Genomic DNA, 19,649 nt, shown 5'->3' with positions numbered 1-19,649 from the left:
TCCAAGTCATAGAAATTCACATCACTTTATGAGTAGATGTATCTGGTGTTTAAAAGTGATGTAATATTAGTAGCTGAAAATAGACGGTGGATGTTACTGTATCTGCCACACAGAAGTGTATCAGTACATTTCCGGGGTTTTTTCCTTTTCTCTCTTTTAAGGGTCAGAAGGCTTGGATAGAGAAGACCTTTTCTAAAAGAGAATGCATCTATGTAATTGCCAACAACAAAGACGCTACCAGGTAACATTTGAAGTTTTTGTTTCAGCAGAAAAGCTTAATACCAGAGAAACTCAACTTGATTTGGGTTTGGACGTGTGAAACCCAGTTTAGTCACTGCCTCTAAGGGGAGATGACAGGGGAACAAAAGCACAAGTCATGCTTGCACTCCAGTCTGCACAGAGCCATGGGACATGTCACTCAGAGATTAGAGGGCTGGGAGCAGGAGAGGCAGTGAGTTGTTAGTTACTAGCTTTACAAACCATAATAAATTCTTACTGAATTCTGTAAGCAAGGGTGCAGTAATGTGGTGCCATCCTTCACAGTTAGTATGATATTACCAATGACAACAGCAGACAGGGGGATTTGATTTCTTAGCCTAATATTAATATTACTCCATGGGCTAGCTGCATGTTGTGGTCCAGCTTGTGTGGATAACAGAATAGTTAGTGTCACATTTGAGCTGTCACCTCTAAGTAAGAAACAGGTGGCCAGTGCTCCTGTTCTGCATTCTTCCTCCTTGCCTGGCCTTTTACCTAGAACAGTTTTCTAGCGCATAACACAAATGAAGTGATTATTTTTTTAATCTTTGCATGTTAAAAAACACCTAAGACTGTTAATTCTGGCATATATGAGTATGTGGGAGGTGTTTCTATGATTCATGTACAGCAAGGCTTGGGCAGTTGAAAATCTAATTTCTGATTATTTTTTTTTTATTTTGAAGATACTGTAATCAAATTCACTTCAAATTTTAACCTCCAGGTGCTGCTGTGGCCAGCTCATTAACCAGCACGTTCCACCTCCTCCAAGTATAACAGCTAATAAAAATGAAGAAGAAACGAAGCAAGTGGAAGCTCAGCCAGAGAAATGGTCTGTCAGTAAACATACACAAGCATACCCAACTGATGCCTATGGAAACCTGGAATTCCAGGGAGGAGGACATTCAAATAAGGCCATGGTAAGGGGCATAGGGTACTCTAAGGTATTTATTCATCTGGTGCTCAACAGACTCCTGAGTTTTCTTAGCAGTACAAGTAACAGCAATTCAAACATCTGCAAAAGTTCTCTTTGTTTTTCCTCTTTTATGAAGAAATCCAAACTTAGATTTGTTTCTTTGTTTGCAAATTGTAAAACTCTCTCTTGAGGATGAAAGACAATGGTTACTGTTAACCATTCTTTGCTCAGACAATTTACAGAACAGGTTGAGTGATTACACATTGCTCTTTGCAGTACATCCGCGTGTCGTATGACACTAAACCAGATTCTCTGCTGCATCTCATGGTGAAAGACTGGCAACTGGAACTGCCCAAACTCCTCATCTCTGTCCATGGAGGCCTCCAGAACTTTGAAATGCAACCAAAATTAAAGCAAGTGTTTGGAAAAGGTCTGATAAAGGCTGCCATGACCACAGGAGCTTGGATTTTCACTGGTGGTGTTAGTACAGGTAAGCAATTGCCATAATTTTTAGTTTATTTAAGAATTCAGTGATGTTCATTCACTAATCTTTCCCACAGGCGGAAGATTTAAGTCTACATGAATGAGTGATTACCCACTAGACCAAAAAAGGAGCATTGTAATCATTTGTGTTAATCTCCTACCCAGCCCAGACCATAAGATTTTCCTGGGTCAGTATTGATTTGCATTTCTCGGTGTTTCCCCTGAAAATAAATTTCAACCTTGGTTTCAGTAGCAAGGAATCTATCACTGGTTTTAATATACTTCTTTTAGTGCTTGGTTATCCTTGTAGTTAAGAAGTTTCCTACTCCAAATTTGCCAAGCTTTAGCTTTGGTATGGGTTTTTTGTGCAAAGATCTTTTTGTTACTGAAAGTGTATTTCCTGATGTCATGGTTTGTGTCCGATGAATAACATATGTTGAGATGGAGGAGGGTACAGATTACACTGTGGCAAGTTAGTAGCAGGGTAAGTCTTCCACAGACTTCACTGAATTCAGCACAGTGATGTGAGAAGGTAATGGGACTTAGACACAACCATTACAAAATAAAACCATGGTTGTCTGCATTACATGTTCTGCTCTAAAGTACCAGTAGCAGTTTAGTAGTGAAAGCAACCCAATAGCTCCGTGAGAGACAAGAAGAAAATTCTGTTCTTTAGTGATCAATCTAAACTGCCAAAAATGAACTAAATTAATTGTTCCTGTAGGTGTCATTCGTCATGTGGGAGATGCCTTGAAAGATCATTCTTCCAAATCCAGAGGACGAATATGTGCCATAGGAATTGCACCATGGGGCATTGTAGAAAACAAGGAAGATCTCATAGGAAAAGATGTAAGTGTTTCAGGAAACAGCTGTGTAAAAAATACATTGTTAATATTTCTGAAGTATTACTTTTTTCCCTTTCTAAAGCATGCCTAGGAGGTGAAATTAAACGATTTCTTGAAAAAACCCTATTGTTTAAGTTTATTTCTCAGGTTGTCTTATATGACCTCAAAGTAAATATGGGATTAGTGAGGTTTCCATTGCTTTCATTAGTAAATACCTCTCTGTGGTGACAGTTTTATGATCTAACTTGAGTTTAGCACGTTGAGCCTTCTATAAATCACATAAGGGCCTTTATGGGTGCAAGGCTGGCATTTATTATAGGTACTGTGGAGTAGCATATGAATTACTAAGAACTCCAAATGAGAATGTATTTTCTAGTGCGCTAAGAGGATAATGTAACAACACAGTGTGTGAACAAGGAGAGCACAGTAATGAGCTTAGGGGAACATGCAGGGGAGTGCATGATCTGACTGTCATCCTCCAAAGAAAACAGTGCTGTCAGGAGTACAAATTTGGAATGTAAAAGCAAGCTCCATTTCTAATTCTCCCCTGGTTTTGGTTATAAAGATTTGCTTGTTTTGTTTCCTCAGAAGACTCTGAGTGTGCCTCTGTTGGGTGGTATGGGGCATTTTCCCATTCGATTCTTAGTTCTAATCTAGGTGCATCTCTCCTCTTGACACACAGGTAACACGAGTTTACCAAACAATGTCAAACCCTCTAAGTAAGCTCTCTGTGCTCAACAGTTCCCACACCCACTTCATTCTGGCAGACAACGGCACTTTAGGTAAATATGGAGCTGAAGTAAAGTTACGGCGTCAGTTGGAAAAACACATTTCCCTCCAGAAAATTAACACACGTAAGTACCAGTGGGGCAAACTGTGACCATAATGTCTTGAAGTGGTGGAAGGAGGGCTTGAAGTACTTGAAAGTATGGAAATTAAAGGCTTCTTCCAGCTTTTTCCAGTGGAAATGTGATCAGAACCATGTGACTGGAGTAGAAAATGTGCTGTCTGATAAAAGGTGAAAGAGCCCACATTGAACTGTGCAGAAAAACTATGGAGTAAAGATTGCATAAAGGAATGAAGAAAGGTTGACAAATAATAGTGAGGAGAAGCTTCAAAGCAGTGAGAATCTAAGGAAAAGAAAATGCAAAGAATTTGTGCACTTCTAGGCTAGAATTCAGCAGTAAACACACAGAATGAGGGGATTTTTTACATTTCCTGTTTACAGGAATCCTGTGCAGCTTAGTGATTTCTGATTCGGAATGCTCACATGAGCATTTTATTTTCTCTTTTATACACGGATTTGTTTCATCTGAAATATCGCACTCAAAATTCTTTGATCTTCCTGATAAACTTAGAAAGTACTTTGATTTTTAAGGACAATTAAGACAATTTTACCTTAATGCTTTCATATTTAGAGTTTTGTGCAGTTTTAAATCTGCTTCCAGTTATTACAGCTTCACTAGAATAATTTTTGAGAACCTGTTGTTATTATTTAGAAAAAAATTATTTTAAAAGATATGTTTTCCTTAACATGTAAATATTTTAAAAGGGGAAATAAAAAAATATATAAACTGTTTAAAAATAACCCCACAACCCTAATTAAAAATGGTAAAATATATTAATAGTTTTTGAATTTACACATCAGTTAAGAGCTACTGGAGAATCTACATCTTCCAGTTGCTTTTCTTACCTCTTACTGGTGCCCCTGTAAACTGTGTAGGCCTGTAAAAATTAGAGAGAAGAAACATCCAGAATGCAATTGTATTGTGCTCCACAGAAGTTTCTTAGAGGGTCTAAATGCTCTTACAGGAGGGCAGAAAGATTGAGTGCCAGGTAAAGCCAAAAGCTGGAATTGGAAATCAGCTATGAGGTATCCTAACGTTCCCTAAGTCTCTAAGTACTGCCCTGTGCCTATGGTGAGCCTAAGAAACAGCTCAGGAAAATGCTGCCCCTTGCCTTTGAGCACAGAAGTGGTGCCAGGTACTGCTGCCCACAGATGGAAACAGCTCAGCCTGCTTTTGTCATCTTTGTCTTTTGCAGAAGTGCTGGCAGAGCTGTAAGTTTGTAAAAAGGAGCACTGGCTTGGAAGATCAGGAATTCAGGGCCCAGAGACATTTTCTGTGTCATTCCTTTTAATACCACCGGGCCTTGGGGATCTGGACTCTGATTTAGGTAGTGTTTGATGATTTTTGCCGTGAGAAGGGCAAAGTTGGGAATATACAAAGAAACCTGTTCTGTGAAGGGCTGCAGTACACCTCCTAGTTACTACATACAGGGAGTTGTTTTGTTTCTTCTTGATCGCTCCAAGCACAGGCACCTCTGCTGGAAATCCCAGGAGGAATCACTAAATCACATGGACACACAGGCCGGCCCATGCTCTGTGACTCCTCCTTATCAGAGCTGGGGTGTACTGACAGGAGGATGTCAGGAAGCTTCTACTGTTACTGTGCATGGTGTTCCTGTTCTTCAGATATTGATCTTTCAATCAAGGTTGAAAGTATGAAGTCTTTCATGCATTCTCAGCCAAACACAAAGAGTGCATCTTTATAAAGCGCTGGTCATTTCACAGATTAAGAGCTGAATTCAAATGCTTATGATAGTGGAATTAGTCAGCATTCAGGTAATGTTTTGTCCTTCATTTCCCCGAGTTTCTTGTGACCAAGGCTACTGAGACCATGTGACCTGTGGGCTTCCCTTTGTCATCCTATGCCTGGAGATCACAGTGAGGCAGGGACAGCAAAGGGATGCTCAGCTGTCGTCTCTTCCATCGGCCAACCATTTCAGCCTCATGATAAAAACACTAATTCATTTTTTTTATCTTAGGAATAAGCATAGGTATGTCACCTTACTGAAGACTTCCCATAGGTAACCAACGAAAAGGTAAAGCATCAAAGGCTGGGAACCATCCAAGTAACAGTGAAGCTGATGAAGCAATAGGACAGTGATGTTAGCTGCTTTATCTGTACCTGTGTCTGTCGAGAGAGGTTACAAGCATCCACCAACACTGAGTGGATAAGTGATCAGTATGGAGCTGGTGCAAAAGCAAGGGCAGAGACACATCTTAATTTTTTCCTTTGGGACTTGGTGAACAGCATATGGATGTTTTTGCTCACATTGGCCACCAAATGGCCATCGTTTTTCCTAAGGGCTCTGGTTGGAAGTGGTGCTGTAATGCAGAAATCACATCCACTTACCTCAATTTCCTAAACTAAGTTTCAATGACACTTCTTTTTTTTTCTTGTTTCTGTTCTTCTGATTTTTGCAGGGCTGGGGCAAGGTGTTCCTGTGGTTGGGCTCATAGTAGAAGGAGGTCCCAATGTGATCTCCATTGTCCTGGAGTGTCTGAGGGAAGAACCCCCTCTCCCAGTTGTGATCTGTGATGGCAGTGGGCGAGCGTCCGACATCCTGTCCTTTGCACACAAGTATTCAGAAGAAGGAGGGTAAGATTTCAAGATCTTCACCAAAGCTGTGTTGGACTATATGCCTTGCTTTCATAGAGCTTCATTAAAAAAACCGTCAAGGACAAAATGCTGCTAACAGAGGCATTCTGCTCTCAGTCAGCTTTTGTTGCCTGTTTGAAGTTAATGAGTAGAAGTTGTTAGCACTTTGAATGCATGTTATTTTCCTTTGAAATGAGCTTGCTCTTGGTACAGCACACTGTTGTACAAGTTCCATTCAGGTTTGCTGCACTGTATTTGGTGCTGAGTTGGGCATGGTAGAAGCAAGGACAAGTTCCCAGGAGTAACTCTTTTCTTCAGGCCAGGGCTGAGGTTAATTAGCGCATGGATTTGCACAATTTGTACTGCCTGGTTCTGCTGTGTTGTGTGTACAAAATGAACTTCACTGTCCAAGAGTGCCAGACGAGCTGTGGAAATTTTGGGCTGCCTTCATTCTCTTGCTTTTGCTTTCCAGGCAAATACCTCATATATTATGTTAATTAGAGTATGGCATACCTGTCTTGTGCTGAAGACAGAACCTGTTTCCTTGACTGAAGTTGAAGCTTAGCTTGGATTAAATATTAAGCAGACAAGTAGTGTTGCAAGCAGTGTGGATGTTATTTGCTGAATTAGGAGAGCAGCTCTTAGGCTGGATTTTTGTTGGTAATTTAATTGCACCAACTGTATTTCTGATTCAGCAACTTTCCTTTCTGTCTAACAAGCTTCTTCAGTTTAGATCAAACTTGGCTTGTTTTTGTTTTGTTTTGTTTTTTCTTATTCATTCTTCCTATCAGCTCATAGGTAATTGAAAGAGCTTATCAGGATCAGTCTCTCTGAGATTTGCTCACTGCATGACTTCCCCTCCCAGTCCATATGATGCCGTGTCAAATTTTCTTCTCCAATAATTATGATAAAAGTATCTAGGAAGGCAGATCTATAATGAGAATTTTTTGTCAGTCCAATCATTTTCTCACAGTGAACTTTAAATTTTACTGCATCTCTCAGGCACCTGGTGGTAATGTTTGCCATAATCTGAAAATACATGTGTTTTATTGGGAAACAGATGAAGATTGAAGGGCTGTTTCATTTTGCTTCAGGAGATCAAACATTTCTGACCTTTCTAGAATGTTTTCAATCCAATTTCTTTAATTATCTTTTGGATTGTTCATTTGTTACTCAGTTGGGTATTATGAGGTTTCAGATGCATTAGCAAGTTCAGTCCTCTGTTTAAGACCATAACTAAGGTGACATATCAGAAATGTGAAGTATTTTGGGGGTTTTACTATATGCAAAGGGACTTGGAACATTTAGAAGCAAAGGGCAGGGGTCCTGTAAGGCCTAGTGATAAAATCCGAAAGACTGAACTTGTTAACAGAAATATGTCTATGATATATAAGAGAAATACCTGGATATTATAGTTTCTTAAACAGCAGGCCTTCTGAATATATATATAATCATTCTGGCAATTCTGACTCTTGTGTCTCATTTTTCATTTAGGATAATAAATGAATCCCTTAGGGACCAGCTTCTAGTTACCATCCAGAAAACCTTTAACTACAACAGGAATCAAGCTCATCAGCTGTTCGTTATTCTTATGGAGTGCATGAAAAAAAAAGAACTTGTAAGTATCCTAAAAGTAGTTCACAAAGGTAATTTCTGTGACCAAACCTTATAGAGTACTTTCAAGTCCCATTTTTCCGGTAGTTAATGTGAATAGTTGGTTTTGGAAAATGAAAATTTTGGGGGGTTTTGTGTTTGCATTTGGTATTAAGTTTGTTAACATAACAACATGTTGTTTGGTTATTCTGCTTTTGAATTATTATGTTCTGATATGTAATATTATAATCTAATACGTAGTTAAATGGCTAAGCTTTACATTAATTACAATTTTTTAAGTCATTGAATTGCAATGGACTGAACTAAGAAATGTGACTAGAAATAATTGAGGTTTTTGACTTGGTTCTGCCTGTTGGAATGTCATATGGAGCACATCCTGCAGCTAAAAAGTATATAATCAATAAAATGGATGCTATGATAACTACCTTGGGTAACTACCATTTCCATCACTATTGGGAAGTAGTAGAACCATCTGAAAACAATCCGTTTTGCATGGCAGTTTTGTCACCACTTTTTAGAATTCATGGGTTTGGTGAAGATTTTTCATCAAATTTGTCATGTTCACCAATGCAGGGATATTTTAGGATAAATTCACTGAAAGAATTTAATTAAACACTTCTGTAAAAATTAAATTTCTAAGAAAAATCTAGTGGAACTGTACTTTTAAAAAATCCTAAGGAAATAACAAAGCTGTACTGTTCTGCTCTATTTTCTATCCACATGTTCAGTGTCTGTCTTTGCTGTGTGGTAATTTTGTGTGTTTGGTTTTGTGGTGCCCTTTAGATCACCGTGTTCCGCATGGGCTCGGAAGGGCAGCACGACATTGAGATGTCCATCCTCACTGCTCTCCTCAAAGGTGGGTGCTCCAGGCACTTAGGAGGGATGCACAACAGCATCCCAGGAGGACATTCCTATGCACTGACTGACATTCACTCTTTGTGTTTAAGCCTTTGATTTCTTCACTTGGATTCTAACCAGTACCTGAATGTGTTTGGTTAATGTTCAGATTAGCATGAAGCATAAAATCTAGATTGAAGGTTTTGTGTGGCTTTCCTCCCCTGAAAGTGTGGGATGGGAGTGCTGTAACAACTGTACTGCTGATATTGCAGCTCATTTTATTGCAGTTCTAGCATACATTAATAAAGTTAGAGAAAAAAGTGGGAAGGTGAAATCTGGATTTTTCCAGATTTCAGATTGTGCCATTCAAACCTTAGAGCGATAAGATCAATTCCATATTTAATTGGGGTTTTTTATGTTTGCTGAAACAACTGTTTTCTGTCTGCAGTTGATACAGGCTCTATGTGGGTCTCTGGAGTCCCCAAAGCTAAGGAATAAAGAGGGGAGTTTTCACACTGTTGTGTACAGTATCAGCCAGAGAAGCTGAGAGGGGTCTTTAAGAATAGTTAAATGTCTGTCTTTAGCATCAGAATAAAAGTCAATGTCGAAGCTTTATTTAAAAATGGAGATAATCTCATTAATCCTTTGGAAATTAGGATTGTGGCGTTAAATGGAAGATGCTATAAACTGATTGGATGAATCCATTGCTTTGTGCCAGAATTATTCTAATGGTAGTACGATACAGAGCCAGGCTTGCTGTTTTCTAGTTATTGCAGAAGATTGTCCAGTTTTGTTTCATCATGTGTGAAGTGTGAAACATGTGTGTGTTTCTCTTTAGGTACCAATGCATCTGCCCCAGACCAGCTCAGCCTGGCTTTGGCCTGGAATCGTGTAGACATTGCACGCAGCCAAATCTTTGTCTTTGGACACCACTGGCCAGTAAGACAAAGTTTTCTCATTTTGTTTGTCAGTGGTTTAAATGAAGTTGTGTAATATTTACACCTTGGATTTTGATGCTGCACTAGCAGCTATGGTGAAACACTGCAGTTCACCTGTGTAACTAAAATCTTTTATTTAAACTATGTTCATTTCTCACAATATTGATGCTTTTTGCTTTACTGTGTGAACCATCTGATGCTGAATTACTCCAAAGTGGCATGAGGAGAGCAGCCTGAAATAGGCTGTAAGAATGAAGAGAAAGAATTTTGGCGGCTTTTTTGCTTAGTTGTCTTTCTTGAAACTATGCAATAAAATGACAGTCAAAGGAATACCATTCATCTGCATGCAGTGCATAATGGAGAGCCTTATTTCATTTGGAAGCCTGTATCATTGAATTTAAACAAATGTTGCTGCATATGCAGTTTTACTCCTTCACTTCTAGTAATGTGATGATTTCACTATTCAAGGTTCATTAAAATGCTCATACAGAGATGATTTGATAATCCTAAAGATTATGAAGTATAACTACTATTAAATGTTTAATTGGATGGAATGTCTCTATCTCCATGTTATTGTGGTTAGATTTAGAGATTCCACCAAGAACTGAAGCCTATTTCTGCTTTAGCCTGGTTCATACTTCTCCTGCACTGCAGTTTGTGGAAGCAGTACCAGCCAGTTGGGATTCATCATTCCATGTCCCCAGAGACTGCTTTCAGACCAGCCTCTGCTGCCACTTGGCAGTTGCAGTTTTGTTCAGGCTTTTGAATGGATTTGTGGTAGCCTGGCAGAGGAGAGGTTTTTTAGGACTATAAAACCCCAGGAATGAAGCCTTGTTAAAGGCTTAGTCCTGGAGTTGTCAGTGCAGAGCACAGGTAGTTATAATTCAGTTTTCTTCTCTGTGGAGTTTATGTAACCTAAGCATTATCTGGAGCAAGTTAAGCCTCTAAATCACAGATGAGTGGTGTGGTGCATGTGTGCCTCTGCCCTAGGCAGATAGGTTGGAAAGGGGAAGGACTTGAACTGAAGAATAAACGTGTCTCAAGAAGTATAAACAGAAATACTGTCTGCAGAACAGAAATGAACTAGTGAGTTGTTCTCTGTCCTCTCTTCTCTGCACTATGGATGCTGTTTGGCATCATGCAGCATCCTTATTAAGCTCTTACTGCTATCTATTTTGATAACTATTGCTTTCAGAGAGAGCAAAGGAATACTGAAGTGTCCCAGTCCTCTCACACTGATTTTATTTTTGAGAGAAATCCTCCGCAGTCAATCTCCTTCAGTGCTTTGATTTTCAGTGTTACTAAGTTAGACATAACAGCTTTTTTAAAAGGGTAAAGTTGTGACTATGCATAAAGACCCTTAAACTTAGAGAAATTATCATTGTTAGTTGACTCAATGTGAGAAGTGGTGACTGGGGGGTGAGCTTGGGCAGGGTGTGCTCAATTAAATAGTCACTGTAAGATCAATTAGATTTCTAATACTTGAATGCATTATAAATACAGCCTTTAGGAAGCCTTACAGCTCCTGATGGCACAGCTCCTGAGAAGGAAAAGAAATCTCCAGCACCTCAGACTAAAGCAGGCAGAGGGAAAGGAAAAGGGAAGAAAAAGGGAGGAAAAGCAAAAGAAGAACCAGAAGAAGAAACAGACCCAAGAAAACTTGAACTCCTGAACTGGGTGAGGTGAAAGTATTTGTATTAAAAACTGATGAATATTATTTTTTCATTCTGAGGTACAAAGTCAGAAGGAAGATATACACTTTCATTCTGTAGAATGCTCTTTTGCACATTCCCACAAGATCAGCTGTAGATTCTGCAGGAGTGCTGTTTGAGCCAAGAATCCCTCTCTCATCCCATGTGCACCACATGCAGCCATATCTCAACAGTACAAGTCAGTACTGAGCTGCAGCATCTTCGTCCCTGCACTTGTCAGAAGGAAATAAGACCAACAGTGAACATCTTCCTTCTGTGAATGTGTTGGTTTAATTTGTTCCCATCTTCCTGGGCAAGTTTTTCACATAATGTGTCAAGCATGGCATGCCTGGTTTAGTTAAAAATACTGAACAAAATGATTGAAATCTACATGTTGAAAGGCTGAAAGCTACAGTTGTACTGCTAAAGGTTTGCAAAACTCTTCTATCTCTATTCACTTCATGTGGTAAAGATGTTATTTTCTAAATTCCTTTTTACTTACAGATTAATCAACATATGTGGGAACTTAGTCCATATCCTAAGCAGTGAAAAGGGCTGTGGTTGCTTCCCAGCCAACTCATTTGTACTGATGTGGTCTCACATTCTCCACCCTGCAATGCAGGTGAACTCCCTGGAGCAGGCTATGCTGGATGCATTGGTCCTGGATCGAGTGGACTTTGTGAAACTGCTTATTGAGAATGGAGTGAACATGCAGCACTTCCTGACTATCCCTCGCCTGGAGGAGCTTTATAATACTGTGAGTGAGCAGTTTTGCCACTGTATTGTATGTGACTTGAATCACCACAGAAAGGTTTATAAAAAAGGGATATTACACAGCTCTTGATAGAAAGGTGTTTGTCAGTGTAGCCCAGTTCCTTCTTTTCACCTCTCTGGGGTGTGATGGCACATGGTTGTTGTCTAAAGTTCTGCTTAAGATGCCAGATCACTGATTGTCTTAGTGTTTGCAAAAAATCTGAAGAACTGAAGCTCTAATGAACCATGAATTATTTTTGTTTCAGAGACTGGGTCCACCAAATACGCTGCATTTGCTAGTCAGAGATGTGAAAAAGGTAAGCAGTGTTACATTTGTGTGATTGCATTAGCCATGTGAATCAACAGTAAAAGCAAGCATAGCATGGGGCCAAGCAGGCATTTGAAATTAGATGGCAGCTGTTAAAAGTTAAATGTCTCATTGTGGCAAACAGTGATGTCAGCCTAAATTGGATATGGCAGCGCTAGTAATTTAAAAACTAAGGTGTTAATGTAATTAAGTTCCTATAGTGTAATATGGAATTTGAGATTTAGGTTGATACTGTTTCTTCTTTACAAGAAGCTCCCAACGCAGCATTACAAGGGGAGGAGTGGAAGGAAAGGCCTGCTAGGTTAACTGGAAGCCCCACTCATGACTGCAGAGTTTGTTGCCTTTTGTTTCTTTCTTTTGTGTGTTTTCCAGTTACTTTTCTCCCACTAATCCAACTTTTACCTGGGAGAAAATATCTTCTGTCCTAAATTCGTTATTCATTTGTTTCCATTTCATTAAAATTTGTTCATTATATGTGAATGTGAATAGGGACAGTCATTGTGAGATTTGTCATATTTTCTCTCTTGGAGCTTTTGAAGCTTTTATTCAGTAAAATTCAGTTCCATGAAATCACCTGTATTTGTTTCTACAAGGAAAACTCCCGGTTGTTCTGTGGAGGTTCAGATGTGGGGATTATGCAGTACTGTGTTATTGTATAATTCATATTCATCTGCTTTATAGTTTAACACTTTGCTCATTCAGTGTTGTCACTATCAGTGTCACTAATGTTCCTCTGCATTCTGCTGTCTGTCTGTCTCTCCTCTTTTCCATTACATTTCCATGCTCCCTCCCTCAGCGGCAATCCCGGGGATTCAGTTGGGTTAACCTGGAGGTGATGTGCTTCCTTAGGCTGTAGTTGTTTCATCATAGCAGCTGCTCAGTGGTGCTGTAGAATCTGTCATTGCTGTAGGATGTAGCTTGGACAATGAAACAGTTTTTTTTCTATGGAGTCAATACAATTATCCAGTTTTAGCTGTGACCGCCAAAATTAGAGTTTGTGTTTTGCTTTGATTCTGGGCTGCACATTAATCATGGTCTGCATTGTAGTCTCAATGGTAGATAATATGATGAAATATCAGTTTCCATTTAAAATACATGTAAAGTATGGTTATCAGGGATATTCACCATGAAAATATCATGCTTTTATACAGGATAAATTATAATCAGTATCAAATTTCTTAAATTCATAAATATAACCCTGTAAACATCATAAACTTGTATGGACACTGAAATATGAGTAAATCAAACAAAAATTTGTCCAGAAATATGAGTTCTGCTAGCAACAAAAGCAAAAAGCTATGACCCAAAAAATTTTCATTATGTGAATCAGTTAATTTCATACAAAAGAATGAACCCAGTGGCTGTAAACAATAATGCCCATGTGCCAATTTAATCGTGACTTATGTCTAGCCAGGCAATTTAATCTGTGTCATGTTTTCTTATCCTAAATCCTTAGTAAGTTGTGGGGGTTTTTTTGTAGGGAAATCTTCCACCAGATTATCATATCAGCCTAATAGATATTGGTCTTGTCCTGGAATATCTCATGGGTGGAGCCTATCGCTGCAACTATACTCGGAAAAGTTTTCGGACCCTTTATAATAATTTATTTGGACCAAAGAGGGTAAGAATTCTGAGTTCATTCTGGATGTGGCCATTGTGCTGATGGTAAAAAAAAAAATAATGCTCTGTTCCTTTGTTTTTGTGAAAAACTGCCAATTAAATTCTAAAGAAATGCTGCAAGGTAGAAGTTGAAACTCCAAGAGTGAAGTTATATAGGAAAGTTGTAAGATATCTGTGTTAAAGGATGTGAGGACATTAGAGGTGGTGAACACACTGATCTGGAGGTGAATTTCCTCCTATTCCAGTAGTTCACAATCCAAGTATTTCTAACTTTGGTGTGCTTAGAAGCACTATTTTTTTTTTTTTTTAGTTTTGTGACCATGTGGTAATTTTAATTCTCAAAGCATTATTTATTAAATTATTCATTTAACTCTTCAGTCTAAATTAATATCTTTCCTTTGAGTGCAGAGTAGTTATTTCCTAAACCATTGCATTCTGCAAATACAATTTAAATGAAGAGTAACTAATTGCAGCATTATTGGTACAATTATTTATAATAATAAGTGTTATAATAAATGCTGTATATTTGTAAATGAAAATGGGTTTGCTTGGTATTATATGGTCTTTCAAATTTTCCTCCCATCTAACTGACTTTCTTTTCAATTTTTTAATATTCAGCCAAAAGCTCTTAAACTACTGGGGATGGAGGTAAGTTGAATTTATTTAAAATACTAGTTTTATAAAAAAAATTATTGGTACAGTTCTGTTCTTGCTCTTAGCTTTTTCATTATTACTGTGATTTACAGAAAAATTTCAACTAGGCAGGGTATTCCATTTTTCAAGCATTGTATTAAATACTTCTGACCAATTTTTAAAGGGTTGCATCTTTCCAAAGCTCTGCTTAGTGGTCTTCAGGCAATTTTTAGCACTATTATGTAATAACATGCTTCATGGCAGAACATACTGTAGACTTAATTATTCATCTGTATACATTAATGACATTGAAAAGAGAATATAATCCATCAGTGCTACTTATGGCAAAATCACCTTTAGCCATGAAATAACAATTTCTGTGCTTAATGATGTTTTACCACAGAGAAAACATTTAACTTGAGTGAAAACCAAGGTGGTCAGATGCTGCCTTCCACTATAAAACATCCTTGCTACTGTGATGGTGCCTTGTTTTGTAAACAGTGATGCCGATGCAGAGTTTTGGGTCCAGCCCCTACCTCTGTTGTTTGTGTGTCTGCAGAAATGTGTAATTGAGGAAAAGCAAATCTGGGATGATACCTAAAAACTCACTCTGTTTCAGAGGTAGCTGCTTTTGTTTCTGAAAACATAAATATCACCAGGAAATCACTGACACCAAGAGGCAGGTGCATTTCTCTAGGAAGTGGGATTTTACTAATGCTGTGCTAGTGCTCAAGCACAGGAGGTGTTCGTGCTGCTTGTGTTACAGTTGATGTGAACCATAGCCCCACATAAATGTCCCTATTTCCCCAGGCAGATAAGCAGCCCTTTTCTCAACAGAGAAAATCTGTAGAGAACCTATGACAGAGGTTGTGTTTAATCCCTCTGATCAGCTTCCTATTTTCTCCTGGCTCAAGGCCAAAAGCTCAGCCCCTCAGAGGTGTGACCCTTTTTGATCAGCATTGATCACAGGGCTTCTCCAAAAGCTTGTTTTGATCTTCCTATTTCTTTCAGCGAGAAATGTTTTATGTGGCACAAACTGAAGTGTTGTTTCCCCTTGACAGCAGGTAGAGCCTGCTCCTGCTTCCAAGAGAAAAAAAAAAGTTAAAAGAACATTTACATTTCTTTTGCCAATGTGATCAGTAAATTGCTGTGACTCCATGTGGTTGGTTTTTTTTTATTTCCAGTGTTAGCAGCTCTAAAACAGGAAGTTTGGACTCCTCAGCACTTTCTATCTTACACAGGGTTTTGTTTTTATTTGATTTTCCTAGGGTGTAGAGGACCTAATTTTTTGTCCTCCATTTGAGGCTTTTATGTCCTGTGCTTCAGAGATGGTAAATTCTTTGTGCAGTTGGTGACCCCTGAATTTTCCATAGAAGGCAGAGGTCACCACCTGCAGTTCTTAAAACTGCTGAAGGAGAAGTACATGCCCAGTTGCTGAGTTGATGAGTCATCTCAGGAAATGGTGTGGGAGGCTGAATTCTGAATTTGGATTTGAATTCACATTTCGTGGAAAAATAGTGCATTATGCTGAGCTTGCTTGAACAAGAACTGATTTTGTAGAATAGCAATTTCTTTTTCTTGCAATCCACTTCTGAGATTGGACTCTAGGTTTACAGTGATGATTAGCTCTGTCTACACTTATATATGCAATGTTCTTCCTACATTTTTTAAACCCTAATTTTCCCAATAATGGCTTTTCTCCCTTCAGGATCCTGCTTCATTGTCACTACTTCCCTTCAGTTACTTCCATGTTGGTTCCTGTAGTAATGGCCTATCCTCCCTATCCCTTTAAGAAATGGGATATTAATACCTTCCATGTGCACTGCATACATAAGAGGAGATTGCTTATTCCAAGGTGAAGACTCCCTTTGCTGTCTTGCTGTTCTTACAGGTGCTGTGTGCCTGTCTTTGCCTTTTGCATGTTGCCATGGCCTGCACGCCCATGGGAAAAGTGCTCTGGTCCCTGGAAGATGTGCAGCACTGCTCTGCAGGGACAGACACAGACAAAGTCAGAAATGACACTGGAGCCTGTCTCTAGGGAATTCAGCTTTGTTAGAGTCCCACTGACACTGCAGAGGAATTCATTAAATAGGAATTTGTTGCAGACCAACCTGTGCAATTCCACATGCAGTAGAGGTCTGTGTACAATGCAGTGTGGAGGGATGCCTTCAGTATCAAGGGGTTCTACTGCACGTTTCCAGGATGGGTGACTTTTAATTATGTATACAAGAAACAGCACCCCGAATAAAATCTGAGTCTGTGTGCTTGCCCAGTGCATGCTCTGTCCTTTTGCATTCATGGTAGCAAACAGCAAAACCAAGCTAGAACTTTGATTGTTAATGTGTCCTCTCAGTACTTGTTCCATGCATGGTGCTGTTGTCAGGTGAGCTGTTAAAAGCTGATAGGAACAATTCTTCTTCCCAGGATGATGAGCCTCCCACCAAAGGGAAGAAGAAAAAGAAAAAAAAGGAGGAAGAGATTGATATTGATGTGGATGATCCAGAAGTCAGCCGCTTCCAGTACCCCTTTCATGAGCTGATGGTGTGGGCTGTGCTCATGAAACGGCAGAAGATGGCCCTGTTCCTTTGGCAACGAGGGGAGGAATCCATGGCCAAGGCACTTGTGGCTTGTAAACTCTACAAGTCTATGGCCCACGAGTCTTCGGAGAGTGAGCTGGTGGATGACATCTCTCAGGATCTGGACAACAACTCAAAGTTAGTGAATGCAGAGCAGATTTTATATCCACTTGCTACAAGCTTGCTGAGAAGCTTTTAGTTCAGTACAATTCATTTCTAAATGCAGTTTCACAGAATGCCATTTGGAGCCAATTTATCAACTAGAGACAAGGCAAAACGTGGTCTTGGTATCTCAAGGCAGCACTGGCAAGGAAAAGACTTGCATTTTTTCTGACAGAATGCATTCTTTATTCAGCTTCTCTCTGTGAAACTAGCTAGCTTTATTTCACAAAGTTATTTTCAGAATTTACTCCTACAAATTAAGGAGTATCTGATGATATATCTAAACTGCCTTTAAGATATTACTGATCTAAGCAAATTCCCTCTGTTAACTAACAGTTAGTTTGGAACTTTTGTAGACTGTCCCAGATCAAGCTTGAGATTAGTTATCCTTGTCACTACACGTATGTGTGCATAAACATAATATCCAGTGAACAGAACTAAAACCCCAAAGCAGACTGATTTCTAAGTCAAACCACATTGATCTTATCTTGTATCTTCCAGAGATTTTGGCCAGCTGGCTGTTGAACTCTTGGATCAGTCCTATAAACATGATGAGCAGATTGCCATGAAACTGCTGACGTATGAACTGAAAAACTGGAGTAATTCTACCTGCCTGAAGTTGGCTGTGGCAGCTAAACACAGGGACTTCATTGCTCACACCTGCAGCCAGATGCTCCTGACAGACATGTGGATGGGGCGACTGCGCATGCGGAAAAACCCCGGCCTTAAGGTATTTCTGTTCTGCATCAGTTCCAAAGAGAGTTTGTTGGATGGAAAACTTCGTTACACACAGTGTTTGCGTAGCAAAAATGGCTTAGAGATATTTTAAGAACATATCTGCTTTAAAGTTAATTTCTTTTGTTTCAAATTTCAGAATATCTAAGGAATATCACGCCATGACAAAGGAAAATATAACTCCATAAAACACTTAACATGATTGTAATCTGAGAAAAAAGTTGTGGCTTTCAATAAAGCATGAGATTTGTTAATTGAGAGCATACTCTTTCTATTAAAAATTAGTGGAGACAAGCAGAAATATCTCCATTAGGGGTCCATGCAATGAGAATAGCGATAAAATAAACCATATGTGGACACATGCTTCTTATATTGCTTAATAGCGTACCAGTTGAAACTCAGTGTTGAAAACAGTGAAATCCGTTCAATTGCATTGTGTGAAACCATGTGATTTTTATTTCCTGCTTCTGTGATTTGATGATGCAATCTCTCTTATTGATTTTAATATTTCCTAACTGTTTGATTTACAAAAAAACTAAGTGATGTGAGAGGCCTCTCACACAAAAGAAACATGAGTGAGTCAACACCAAGAAAGCAGAGCAGTGTTTGCTTGTGTGTGTTTTCATGTGAATGTAATCCTTTCTTTGTTGAGTTATGCAGTTGCTGTCATGCCTATGGAGGCCCATGCTGCTCACCTCCTTATTTCTTTAAATCCCTTTACTGACTAAGTGTTGTATCTGTCCTCCCAGGTCAGACTCCCAGGTCTGCTGACACACACATTGCACTGTCTCTGCCATGCTCAGTTTATTTCCACTTTCCCATATCTCCCTCTTAAACCTGTTTAATATCTTCAGGCAACTGTCCTGCCTTTCAGATTGCATCATGGTACTTCCCAAATCTGTTTATTATTTTCCTTTCTTTTCTCCAAAGAATTAATCAACTTCCTGATGTTTGTTCTAGTTTCATTACCTGCCTTCTTTTCTCTGCTCCTTTTCTATACTTTGGCTTGTGTTTCTGTATCTAAGCAATCTCATATAGTAAGAGAATTTTCCCAAGGCTATCTGCAAAGATTATTTCACCTTCCATAGTTTTTTTAACTATTAAAACTAATTATAGTAGGTGACTAAAGTAACTATAAATTCCAGTAACAAACCTGAAGCCTCTTCTAACCACCACTGTGTCCATTCCATGACATTTCTCTGGACACTAATTCTGGAGCACAATTTCTTAGTTGCAGGGTATTTGTGGAGATGAGAGGCTTTCCAGGGTGCCATATTTCATGCAATACTTTATGTCAATGCTTCTTTAAGTACTTACTCATTCCTGTAGGCTTGAGGATGGCAGAATATCTTGAATACCGTTCAAATGAAAATTTTGGGTTGGGACCTACCTTGTTGCAAAATCTGTAATGTAAGCAAATATTGAGTTGAAATCTTTCTTGTTTACAGGTTATAATGGGAATTCTCTTCCCTCCCACCATCCTTTTCCTAGAGTATCGGAGTTATGACGACTATTCCTACCAGACATCAAAAGAAAATGAGGAAGGCAAAGAAAAAGAGGAGGAAAATGCGGTCAGTGATGGAGGTTATTCGAATGTTCTAATATCTCAGGACTGCTCATTTTTCTGACTTCTCTGGTTATGCTGTAGCTCACTCAGGTTAAAATCTCAACTTACTCCAGGGATAAACTCAGTGAAGAATTATGGGAGTGTATAGACCGGATTCTCAGGGCAAAGGAAGTGTCTGTGTAGTTCCGCAGATTTACAGAATTCTATTTATATCCTTTTAAAAAGAGGTTTGTTGCTCAGGGGAATCCCTGCA

The 19,649-nt window shown here is 39.0% G+C and overlaps 1 protein-coding gene across 2 annotated transcripts in view; it reads left to right on the top strand.

Moving 5' to 3' along the window:
* The first annotated feature begins 1,112 nt into the window (after positions 1 to 1,112).
* Positions 1,113 to 19,649, top strand: part of TRPM1 (transient receptor potential cation channel subfamily M member 1) — a 34,918-nt gene continuing 16,381 nt past the window's right edge. For both annotated transcript variants that reach the window (XM_066328565.1, XM_066328564.1), the window contains exons 1-16: positions 1,113 to 1,175; positions 1,448 to 1,661; positions 2,379 to 2,503; positions 3,182 to 3,353; positions 5,768 to 5,942; positions 7,437 to 7,560; positions 8,340 to 8,412; positions 9,232 to 9,332; positions 10,835 to 11,008; positions 11,645 to 11,779; positions 12,042 to 12,092; positions 13,584 to 13,724; positions 14,342 to 14,371; positions 16,781 to 17,070; positions 17,596 to 17,824; positions 19,278 to 19,400. In XM_066328565.1, coding sequence (XP_066184662.1) covers positions 1,173 to 1,175; positions 1,448 to 1,661; positions 2,379 to 2,503; positions 3,182 to 3,353; positions 5,768 to 5,942; positions 7,437 to 7,560; positions 8,340 to 8,412; positions 9,232 to 9,332; positions 10,835 to 11,008; positions 11,645 to 11,779; positions 12,042 to 12,092; positions 13,584 to 13,724; positions 14,342 to 14,371; positions 16,781 to 17,070; positions 17,596 to 17,824; positions 19,278 to 19,400 — 2,160 coding nt within the window. In that variant the 5' untranslated portion in view covers positions 1,113 to 1,172. The remainder of the gene's footprint in view (positions 1,176 to 1,447; positions 1,662 to 2,378; positions 2,504 to 3,181; positions 3,354 to 5,767; positions 5,943 to 7,436; positions 7,561 to 8,339; positions 8,413 to 9,231; positions 9,333 to 10,834; positions 11,009 to 11,644; positions 11,780 to 12,041; positions 12,093 to 13,583; positions 13,725 to 14,341; positions 14,372 to 16,780; positions 17,071 to 17,595; positions 17,825 to 19,277; positions 19,401 to 19,649) is intronic.

This window comes from Sylvia atricapilla, chromosome 13, assembly GCF_009819655.1.
Source record: "Sylvia atricapilla isolate bSylAtr1 chromosome 13, bSylAtr1.pri, whole genome shotgun sequence".
Lineage (NCBI taxonomy): Eukaryota > Metazoa > Chordata > Aves > Passeriformes > Sylviidae > Sylvia > Sylvia atricapilla.
The sequence above is the reverse complement of the archived record's forward strand: the minus strand, read 5'-3'. Positions and strand labels throughout refer to the sequence as shown.